We start from the raw sequence: 12,367 nt of genomic DNA, 5'->3' as shown, positions 1-12,367 counted from the left end.
ATGGACCCCTCATATCCCTTGTCCTCCATGCACCTCCTTCCAAAAAGAACAAAATTAATTACGAGGGTATAAAGCAAGGCTAGAAAACTTCCACATATTCAAGATAACATTGAATATGAAAACTATGTAAATGTATGCAAGCACATCACAGAATTGCTGCTGAATTTGGTTGCAGATCATCCCTGAACTTGAGCAGTTAAATATGGGTTAAAGTCAGAGCTATACTAGCATCCTTGTGATATTATAATGTTAAATGAGCCGATTACGATAATAATTGCATTTATTTTTTTCTCTAGGCAATTGAATTTGAACAATGGAGGGACATTGTATTTTGTACTCAGTTTCTTCTTTCTTGTTTTATGGGGTAAGGAATTACAATATTTATACTTTCCATTCCAGAAAAGTGGTATGTGTAAAGCTATGTTGTGGCTCTGAGTACGTTCATTGCTTTTCTTTATTATTAGAATGTTCCCACATATTTATTTGCAAGGGTTCAAATAGTAATACTCTTCAGTAGGTGACTATAGTATATTACAAAGCACAATTTCACATCTACAATTTTACAAATTCAATTTTTGTTAGCCATAGGAAATGTTTCCTGTGTGTGCTCAAGCTCACAATGGAACAATTCATTTACCTTTCTACTGTATGTGTAGTGATAAATGTGTGAGAACACAAACTAGTAGGTGTGTCAGCTGTAAGGACAATTTGATTAACTGAATATCTCCTGGAGTTTTATAAAATAAGGCCTAGATACTTTAAAAACCGATGGGCTGCTATCGCAGCTGTTCTGGTAGCAAATTTTAAAAAGTGAGTCGTTCTCTAAAAAACATTCATGTAAATGAGGTTAGTGTAGAGTAGCGAAGACTTGCTAAATTTGCATGTAACCATCGTTGGTGATAGCAATGGGCACATGCGCAGAAAACCCCCACAAAGACACAACAGCGGGAGAGATGCCCATTCTCTCTCATTGCCACACAAATCCCCCCTAAGAGCGGGAGAGATGCCCACTTTCTCCTGCTGCCAAGTGTACCTCCCTCCTGCAGCTGGAGAGATGCCCATTCTCTCTGGCTGCTATACAACACCCCCCCTGCAGTGGGAGAGATGCCAACTCTCTCCTGCTGCCAAGTGAAACACCCCCTCCACCAGCAGCGGGAGAGATACCCATTCTCTCCCGCTGCATCACAACAACCCCCCTTCACCTCCGACCCTTTTCTCGCACACCTTTAATTAGATGGCTGACCGGAGGGATGCTTACTTCCTCCGGCCAGCTGGCTCGCCTCTTCAAAAATGGGCCTTCACCTCCTCGGTGCATCCTGGGATGCACTGGGGGAGGGGCCTGGGACTCTGATTATCCCAGGTTGTTTAAGGCCTCCTCCCATAGGAGGAACCTTTGGCCCCTTCCCGGTGCATCCAGGGAGGGGCCTGAGGCTCTGATTGGCCCAGGTTATATAAGGCCCCCTACTATGGGAGGGGTCTTAAAAAAACTTGTACCAATCAGAAACCCTGGCCCCTTTCCCTGGTGCATCTCATGATACATCGGGGAAGGGAAGGCCCATTTTGGAAGAGGCGGGCCAGCTTTCCGAAGGGAGTAGGCATCCCTCTGGTCAGCCATCTAATTAAAGGAAAGGGGAAGAGGGATCATCTCTCCCGATGTTGGGGGATGGTTCACTTGGAGGGGTGTGTGGCAGCGGGAGAGAATGGGCATCTCTTCCACTGCTGGGAGGGGGGGGGGGTTGCTTCTCAAAATGGCTTTTCTAGCAGTTTCTGACACTGCCATGCCGGGTTTACAACAGTGTTGCTGGGGTTTTAAACAGTGCTGTCACTATACCGGCACCCCTAGACCAGTTGCTGATTTTTGTTGCCAGAAGCTGCAGCCGCTTTTAGAAAATGGCTTGGTGATTTTTAAGAATCCACTGGAGTACTCATTTTAATGTTGAAGAGCCCATTTGCATGGCAGTGTCGGAGACTGCTAGAAACCTTGCTAAAAACAGAAATAAGCCGTTTTGATAATCCGCCGCTAAAGTGCATGCAGGCTAAACCATTGGAAAACAGTTTAATGACGGCGTTAAAGTTTTGAGAATCTGGGCCTAAGTGATTTACTACATTCATGAAATGTTGTTCATAAAAATGAAAAGCTCTCATTGCCTTCCCTCTTAAGCTAGGAGGTCCGAGAGTCCTTGCAGTCTCCTTGGGAGGGAGAGAGAACCTTGGCTGATATCATACAATTCTGTTTGATGTGATGGGTCCTGATGTACTGTGTCCTTCAAGCTTCTGCTTTTCTAGTAGGATGTCCAACATTTAAGAAGCCATCTAATCAAAATGCAGCTATCCAGCAGGGTTGCTGAAAAAAAGAAAGCCCTTGGAGAACAGATAAAGCCTTGTTTCCTTCTTTCCATCTGGCAAGATTCAATAGAAAAGTCCAGGACATGTGTTTTGTGGTCAAGAGCAGTGCCAGCGAGTGCTTCCTATCTCTATGATATATGCATAAAAATAGAGAAGGCTCCTTGTGGAGTCCTGGGGTTTATAAGACCTCAATTCACCTTGGGATTGGTGATTGTGGAAACACTCATAGAGGGTAGGTAGATTAAAGTATGAGAAAATGAAACTAGTACTATTTTCCAATAGTGTTAATTATAGCGGAATACCAAAGAGGAGGATGGGTAAACAAATAAATTGTATAACGCATATAATCAGGTATGGTCAAATACCTACAGAGAAACTATAAACATATTACTTATACATATTATTCTAAGAAGGCTGGGGTAACATACGCTTAAGGTTTTATTATAGATGCACTTAGGGATTTCTGATCACTGCCACCGTGCTGTGTCCCTCTTTGCCGAATTCCATTTTGGAATACAGAGGCAGAGAACAAGCCGGCGACTCTCCCCTCCCGCTCTCACTCACCAACCGCTGCCGACGGCACTGCTCCTCTTCAAAGCAGCCTACTGAGCATCGCGGCCGGCTGTAGCAAACCTCGCAGGCCGCTCTGCACCTTGGTAGCACGTTCCCTCTGATGTACATGATTGCATCAGAGGGAATGTGCTACTGAGGTGCAGAGTGGCCTGCGAGGTTCCCTACAGCTGGCCACGATCCTCAGTAGGCTGCTTTAAAGAAGAGGATGGCAGATTCCCATGCACTGGGGTCATCGTCCTGGGTCAACTTTTAATAATACGCTCAACTTAGTCCCACAACATGCCAATTTAACTTCAATACAGCTAGATGGGAAACCTAGTTCATCACTTTCAAACCTTTCAAAAATTGGTCTAATTAATTCCAGATCCCTTAAAACAAAACATCATCTGATTTCTGATATCATTAAAAAAAATAAATTTGACCTCCTCTTCATCACTGATACCTGGCTATGCAAAGGGGAGGAAAGTTATTTGGCCTTCTCTTGTCCCCCTGGGTTTACTTATCAAAACAACCACCGTCAAGTAAAAAAAGGAGGGGAGTCTAGCTGTAATCTATCGCTCTATGATATTGGCTGATTTTGAATTTTCTTCGAACAATAGCAGCCCTTTGGAATATTTGGAGGTTAGATTTAAAGCCTCCCCTCCATCATATTATTTACTAGTGTATCTCCCCCCCTCCTGTTAACGTTTTAACACTAACCCATTTGCAATCTGCCATCTTGGACTTTTGTGTCTCCTCTGCTAATCCCAAAAAGCAAAAACCAAAAACAACTGCAGACTATGTACAAGATGCAGGCACTGTTTATTTCAAACTCTAATGGTATATACAACCTTATTACCAACCGAGGGACCCGACACGGTCCGTGTTTCAGACACCAAACCTTCCTCAGGGGTCCGTGGTAGATAAGGTTTTGCAACAACAAGAGATTGCAATGCTTTTTACAATCCAGCACTACACTCGTTCAGGCACTTGTTTTTTCCTTTATTGCTGTTTGTTGCAAAACCTTATCTACCACGGACCCTTGAGGAAGGTTTGGTGTCTGAAACACGGACCGTGTCGGGTCCCTCGGTTGGTAATAAGGTTGTATATACAGTGCCTGCATCTTGTACATAGTCTGCAGTTGTTTTTGGTTTTCGCTTGGTTTTGCTGCAGTTCCTGTTGGATTTTTCTCTTGTTTGTGGTCCTCTGCTAATCCCGTCATTCTAGGTGATTTTAATATTCACTTCGATGATACCAGCAATGCCTTTACGTCAGAAGTTCTTACTTTTTTAAATGACTTGGACCTTTACCCATTAATAACCAGTCCCACCCATATTGCTTGTCACACCCTAGATATGGTGCTTACCCAAGCATCCCTTAGAAATAACTTTCAAATATCAGTCACTATACAAGTTCCATGGTCGGATCATGTTATAGTTTCCTTTCAACAACAAACCCTAAATCACCACCCCACTTTAAAACCTAAAACAATTACCACTAGGAACTATAATATGTTAGAAGCTGCAGACATCTCATCTAACTTCAATCTTCCTATAGAACAATTGTCCCGTCCTACGATAAAATCCTAGTATGGAACCAGTCCATTGCTTAACTCTTAGATTCCATAGCACCAGCAACCACTCTCACGATCTCTCCTCGTAAACAAAAAAATCCATGGTATTCAGCAAACCTGAATCTATTAAAAAAACAACTACACTACCTTGAACGAAAATGGAGGCATAATAAAACACTCATCAATCTTAATAAATTTAAGGAACATGCTGCATATTATAGATCTGAAATTAACAGAACTAAAAAAAGAATACTATACTAAACAAATTAAGAAGGCTAAAAATTCCTCTACTTTATATGCAATAGTTAAATCTCTAACAACAAATAAAAAAAGAAATGAACAAATCCAATCTCTCACCATCAGCACAAGCCCTTGCCACTTACTTCATTGATAAAGTACAGAAAATTAGAGACACTTTTTCGCTTACCTCTATTTCTAGCCACTCGGAAGATCACGCGGATTCAAATATCTCTATTAATCTGTCCTTTTCAAAATACTCACGTTTCACTCTTCCTACTTTGGAGGAAATTCAAAGATGCGTTAATTCCCTCAACATAAGAGACTAGTGCAGAGGTCATTCCTCCTTTCCTTTTAAAACAATTTTTTTCCCTTTTGGGCCCTTACATCAAAGACTTGGTTAATTCCAGTTTATCATCAGGTTCTTTGCCCAAGATCTGGAAACAAATCGATCATTTATCCAATCATCAAGGATCAAAAAATTAGCACTCAGAACATGTCAAATTACCGACCTATAGCAAATACCATTTATGGCAAAACTTACCGAAAAAATAGTTTTTCATCAAATCTCTGAATTCGTTGAGAAAACAAAAGTACTTCACCCTAACCAAACCAGTTTTTGTCATTGCCATTCTACAGAACTTTCCCTGTTAGGACTTACTACTAAAATACTTTACCTTCTTGATCATCACCAGCCAGTACTGCTTATTTCCTTAGACCTCTCCTCTGCTTTCGATACCATCGACCATAACCTGTTACTAACGCGACTTCATGAAATTGGTATATCTGACCAGGTTATGGACTGATTCATTTCTTATTTTTAAGACAGATCATCCAAGGTTACGTTCAATGGCGCATCGTCTGAATCTTTTACCACCAAATACGGATTTTTGCAAGGTTCCATTTTGTCACCATTGCTGTTTAACATCATTGTCGCCCCTTCTGACGGTGGGCCAGTCTATTGGCTTTACTACATTTGCTTATGCTGACAATGTGCAATTAATCCATCCCATTGATCTTAACAATATAGAGGAGGTTGTATCCATAAACCATAAATTAGAAAAAATTAAAACATGATTAGACTCAAACAAATTGTCTCTTAACATCAACAAATCTAAACTTATGATCTTTCTTTTCAAAGAAGGAATAACGCTTCAGGCTCCCCTGAAGTTCGAATCGGTCCCTATCAAAATCGTCCCTACTCTAAAACTGTTAGGAGTCACTTTTGACAGTAAATTTTCTTTTCACAATCACATTAGCACGGTTGTTCAGAAATGTTTTTACCATCTTAGAATGATTTGTTCTCTTGCAAAGTTACTAGAACTAGCTTCTTTGAATACATTGATTCATTCTCTAGTGATTTCTTGAATAGACTACTGTAACGCCCTTTATAAAGGCATTACAAAAAAGGAAATTAGATGGCTTCAGATTGTGCAAATACTATCAAGATTATTTGTGGCGCTAAGAAATATGATCATGTCTCACCTCTTCTATTCAGTGTACATTGGTTACCCGTTGAACATAATAATAATAATTTTATTCTTATATACCACCAAAGCCATGGTAGTTCAAGGCGGTTTACAACAAGAAGAGCTGGACAATCAGCAAAAAATAATTTCAGTGACATCGTCAAGTATAAGTGGAGAGGGCGGATACAAGTTGAGTGAGAGTAAGTCAGAGTGATATACAAAGAGTAGAGGCGTCGCGTAAATGTAGGAAGCGTACATGGTAAGGCATTAAGAGTTCTTGGTTACAAATCGGTTGAACAGGTTTGTTTTAACTAGTTTTCTAAAGTTAAGATAGGATGAATTAGTTATAAAATCTTACTTTTAACCTTTACAACAAGACTAAATAACCAACCGGAGTTTATTAACAGACTTTTAATTCCTTATAATTCTTTAAAATCACTTCATTCAATGTCACAAAATCTTCTCGTCATACCTTCTTTAAAATTAATCAACACGTTGCGTTCCAATAACTTTGCTGTCACTGCCCCTACTCTCTGGAATTCACTGCCCAATCATTTGCACAGTGAATCCGAAATAAAACAATTCAGGTCAAAATTAAAAACATTTTTGTTCCAGGATGCCTTTTGACAATAACTGTCCTCTTAAGGACAAAAAAACCCCAACAAATTTTGTCGCTTTTTACCCTAACCTATTGTATTTTCCTTTTTGTTTCGCTTTCTCTTTTACAATTGTAGTTCTTCCCGTTCTTTCCTATTGTTTGAAGTAAGTCCATTTGTCTTATTATGTTTTATTAAGATGTTTTAGTTTTATCTAGTATCCCTGATTTTTAATCTGTTTTTATGTAAATTTTATATTGTACACCGCTTAGAAATTTGATTAAGCGGTTTAAATTTTTTTAAAATAAACTTGAAACAGACACAAACGACAAGGAAGCCACATGCTGGACAGGGGGAGAAGGTAAGGGGTGCTGTTGTACAGGGGGAGCAGGGAAGAGGGACAGGGGGAGCAAGTAAGGGGTGCTGCTGGACAGGGGGAGCAGGGAAGGGGTGCTGCTGGACAGGGGGAGCAGGGAAGGGGTGCTGCTGGACACAGGGGAGGTAAAAGGAAGGGAGAAGGGCTACTGCTGGACAGGGGGAGCAGGCAAGGGGTGATGGTGGATGGCCGAGGAAAGAGAGAGACAGAAAGAAAGACAGACAGAAAGCGGCCAAGGAGAGAGAGAGTGAGAGAGACATGTATTCTAGCACCCGTTAATGTAATGGGCTTAAAGACTAGTATATTAATAAAATGGTAATGGAAAACTAAATGAAATACTGGTAAAATTCCAGAAGGAGAGGGGTATTCCTGGGACACTGAATACAAAGCCTACAGTCAAATTAAAATTGTATCAAGATATCAGCAGAATTTAACATAAATACTATTGTTTAAAAAGAGAGTCTAAGCATGTTATGTGAGTGAGGAGTATGTGAAAGGAAGGCACAGTGCCCAAATATGGGCAGCTCTCACTATGGCCAGGCAATGAGCAGACAGGCAGCAGGGGCTAAATAAAGATTATACAGACTATATAATCAATGAATGTACTATACCAAGTGAGTCCATCTTGACAATTTCTGTGCAGAAGGCAACCATGTTGGGCCAAAAATGTAAAACAATTATATTGCTGACTTTACTGAATGTCTCTCGGACTCTTACTAATCTTGTGGGCAGTGCCAAAACAAATGAGGTTTGGAAATGGCAGTAGAGTAGATGAGTAACATTAAGAGAGACTTATCTGAGGAGGTGTATAAGGAAAGAGAAGCGAGGAGACTTAGAGGGGCAACAGAATTAACACACTTGTAGGCCAGCAATAAGATCTTTAACTGTATGCGATAGCATATATGGAGCCAGAGAAGTGTCGTAAGGTGAGAGGTGACATGAGCATAGTGAGGTAGGTAGCAAATGATTTGTGCAGCACAGTTTTGCAGAGATTGCAAGGGTGAGAGGGGAATCTGAAGGATACCAGTGGGGTCGGGAGCAAAAGAGACTAGAACAATGTCAGTAAATGTCAGTATTATTTACAGAGACACAAAAATGAGGAGGAGGAGCAGCTCAGTCTTGAACTTATTTAGTTTGAGATGACGGCAGGACATCCAGCCAGCAATGTCAACCAAACAAGTAAAGACTTTTTCTTGGACTTTATGTGAAATTTCTGGTGTAGAGAGATAGAGTTGTGAGTCATCAGCACACTGGGGTATCTTGGCTAGGAATAGAAGAAGGGAGGCAGGGCAATACTTGGATGGGCAGGAGGGGTCCAGCAATGGGTTTTTGGAGAAGCAGCTTAACCGCTGCATGTTTGAAGGGACAATTGCAGTGGAAAATGATACATTACAATATGGCATATGGGAGGGATAACACTAGGCAGTAGGCTTGGATGAGGACACACATTGTGCAGTGTTTACCTCTGTGATTATATAGAATGCAGACAAATTAGCGACAGTGTGGGCTGAGGACTTGCATTGCCAGTTGACTTCTCAACAGTTACAACGGGTCCTGAAGAACATTCAGAAGATGTCACCCAATATTACTCACTGGGAAATGCAATTGAAAATTGTTCTTAGACTTTACATTCCACCGGAACGTGCAGCCCGGATGGGGATTACTGCGTCGCATTCTTGCCCGAAATGCAATCAGGCTCACGCATCTTTGAGTCACATGTTTTGGGCCTGCCCCGCAATCCAACAGTTTTGGAGACATCTTGGCCTATATACCACATCGCTTTGGGGAAGGCGATGGCTTCCGCAACCGAGGGCGTTATTTGGATTTTATAATATAGCCTCACCCAAACCCAGGGAAATGTCAGCATTTATCTCCAGAGCCCTTTTGATGGGAAAAAAAGCCATCCTCACCAACTGGCTCTCCCATGATCCCCCGTCATATGCACAATGGAGATCCCTAATGATAGTGCACGCAACACTGCAGAGATGCATGGTGGGAGACTTGACTCTTGGCTTGGGTCGCAAATTTTGTCAGGTGTGGGAGCACTTCTGGCAGGACCTCACACCGCGTGCTCGCAGTAGACTTTTGAATCTTTAAGATTTTATTCCCACTCTCAGCTGTTGGACTGGCCATGGATTCTTGGCGAGGGGAGGGGATGGGGGGATGGGAGGGGAATGATTATATTGTTGAAAATGTTATTTCCTGAATGGTACTACTGTTTGTATTTGCTTCTTACTGCTGGAATAATAAAAATCATTTAAACATAGAATGCAGACAAGTCAGCAGTAATAGATGGGAGGACATGTGGGAGCTATTTGGGTGAAGGATGAAGGGGAGATGTAAGGTAGTCGTTCAGGACATGATGGAGGGGAGAAGGATGTGACTTTGTAATGAACTCAATGACTGGAGAGGGGTGATGTATCATGGGACATATCAGAGCAGTGGATGGTAGGATGGGGAGAAGGATGTGACTTTGTAATGAACTGAAGGGCTGGGGAGGGCTTGATGTGGAATCCTGGGGGAGGGACCCTAAGCACAGTACTGAGCAGGCCTCTGGCTTTCTGGGCCAGAAACAAGTGAGGACATTGACCTTTTCAAGTAATCACTTTTTGCAGCATGTGTGGTTGGGAAGACTGTATGGAAACCACAATTTCGGTGTGAGACCCTTCAAAACAAATACCATGCACCCTTCAAATGAAATAAGAAACATTTTACAGCGGAGAAAGGGTAGGAGCTTAACAGTGGCTATCCCTGATGCTACTCAGGCTATGACAACAACTGATGGGAAAGGTTCAATTATCACCGTAAGACGTCCAAGTGCTAAGCCCGCCCATAACATGCCTCCAACATGCCCCTATGAACTTTGGACATTCAGCAGACAAGAAGCCTAGCAAGATGTCCAGAAAGTCTGTTTCGAAAATCGGCACTTGGATGTTTTGGTGAGAAAAATGTTCAAATACCGGTTTATGCCGTTTTTTTAGACATCTTTGTGTTTTGAAAATGAGCCTCATAGTAATCTTAGAAACTAAATAAAAAAAATATCAAATAAACTTTATAGGAGGAAAAGGAAACGTGATGATCATCCACAACTTTTAGGTGATTAGATCCAAGTATAAGGAAAAATATCTAATGGAAATTAAACATTAAGGGATTGTCCCCAAACACCCTCTTGAACTAGTGAAAAACAGAGAATATATCGGATTACACAATAACTTTAACATCTTGTTTAGAAAAACCTCCAGCAGTTTAGGGTTAAAAAATTTAAATTGCCTACAATCAAAGTATGTATTACTATTACTGCTACTACTATTTGTCATTTCTATAGTGCTGAAAGGCATACGAGTGCTGTACATTTTAACATGTAGACTGTCCCTACTCAGAAGACCTTACAATCCAATTTGATCAGACAAAAAGGACATTTAGGGTTGGGGAGTTTCTTGCAGAGAGAATGATAGGATGGACATAGGTAATTCTATGCTGAGTGGGAATTAGGAGTTGAAAGTAGCATCGAAAAAGTGGGCCTTTAGCTTGGATTTGAATACTGCCAAAGATGGCGCCTGATGCAATGACTCATTCAATTTGTTCTATGCATACGGCATAGCAGGATGGAGTCTGGAGGTGGCAGTGGAGGAGAAAGGTATGATAGGAAGGACTTGCTCAATGAATAGAATTTGTGTGGGGGGGGAGCATAGGGGGAGAGAAGCATGGAGAGATATTGAGGGGCTGTAGAGTCAGTGTACTTGTATGTCAGTATGATAATAGGAGGAAATATTTATTCACTCAACAATTAGTTAAACAAATGGTAACAGTGGTTAATGTGTCTATTTTTAAAAAAGGATTGGACAAGTTACTGGAGGAAAAGTTCATAGTTCGCTATTGAGACAGATATGGGGGAAGCCACTGCTTGCCCTGGGATTGGTAGCATGGAATGTTGCTACTATTTGGGTTTCTGCCAGGTACTTATGACCTGGATTAGCCTCTATTGGAAACAGGATACTGGGCTAGATGGACCATTGGTCTGACCCAGTATGACTATTCTTATCTTCTTATGTAAATCCAAAGATACTGCCTTCAGCACTTGCCCTAATCTAATTCTTTAGTACACACTGGTCCTACTATATGAATAATGATTATTATTAACATAATGTTATAAAATATAATGTATTTGCTTCTGATTTATTGCCTTTAGGTTCATCTTATTGTATTCTGTGGTTCTGTGCTGTTACTATAATTCACCACTTACAACAATGGTGTCTGGTGCAATCAAGGTAAGAATGCATGAAGAACAATGCCAAACAAATAAAGGCATGCTCATTACCAAGTTTCCTGCTATGTCCTCTAAATATGTACCCCAGAGAGTAAGAGAAAATGCAAGTCATAATTTTAAGGCAATTTTCAAAGGCAGGTTTTATATGTAAAATTGGTTTTTTGGAGATTTATTGATTTGATTTTTTTTTAGCCTGTGCTCCCAAAGGAGCTCGGAATGGATTAGAAATCAGGTACTCAAGCATTTTCCCTATGTGTCTCGGTAGACTCACAATCTTATCTAATGTACCTGGGGCAGTGAAGAATTTAAGTGACTTGCCCAGGGCCACAAAGAACAGTGGGGGGTTTGATCCCACAACCTCAGGGTGCTGATGCTGTAGCTCTGACCACTATGCAACACAACATATAATTGAACACTATATTGGGGAAGTGTTCCTGCGGGTAGGAGTGGGGGTGGGGGGGTGGAGCATACACTTACTTGTATACTTTTGTATTTCCTAAACTGAGAGCATAAATGTACATGGGAAACGGACTTGTACAAATAACAGGTGCAAATCTGTGCTCATATTTTTTCCCAAGTCAGTTTTCAAACAGGAAGAGTAGTGGGGCACACAGCAATGAGAACCAGGCAGCATGTTTCTAGTTGCAGGGAACAAAGAAGCAAAGGATCCAAAATATTACAAAGTAAGAATTTGCATTCTTTAATCTCTAACAAGGAAAAAGAGATGCTTTGTTCTCCATCAGTAAAGACCTGACCGAAGAAAACGCTCTGTTTTTCACTCTCTTAACTGTAAAAACAATGTAAAGTCATGTTTACCTACCCCTGCTGTCTCTGTGTGCTACTAAAAAGAAACCATTGGCAACTTTATCCAGAGGTGAAGATCAGGCAGCTTTATTCCCTGACCAAGGAAAATAGTTTGATGTCTTAGTTTCCTGGTTTCACACTGCCATG

At 41.1% G+C, this 12,367-nt stretch overlaps 1 protein-coding gene across 4 annotated transcripts in view; it reads left to right on the top strand.

The window, feature by feature from the left end:
• The window catches only part of SLC35D2 (solute carrier family 35 member D2), a 252,160-nt gene that overhangs the window by 221,101 nt on the left and 18,692 nt on the right, over window positions 1–12,367 (top strand). For all 4 annotated transcript variants that reach the window (XM_033928325.1, XM_033928295.1, XM_033928314.1 and 1 more), the window contains exons 9-10: window positions 297–364; window positions 11,339–11,417. In XM_033928325.1, coding sequence (XP_033784216.1) covers window positions 297–364; window positions 11,339–11,417 — 147 coding nt within the window. The remainder of the gene's footprint in view (window positions 1–296; window positions 365–11,338; window positions 11,418–12,367) is intronic.

Source organism: Geotrypetes seraphini, chromosome 1 (assembly GCF_902459505.1).
Source record: "Geotrypetes seraphini chromosome 1, aGeoSer1.1, whole genome shotgun sequence".
Taxonomy (NCBI): domain Eukaryota; kingdom Metazoa; phylum Chordata; class Amphibia; order Gymnophiona; family Dermophiidae; genus Geotrypetes; species Geotrypetes seraphini.
This window is presented reverse-complemented; position numbering and strand designations above follow the sequence as displayed.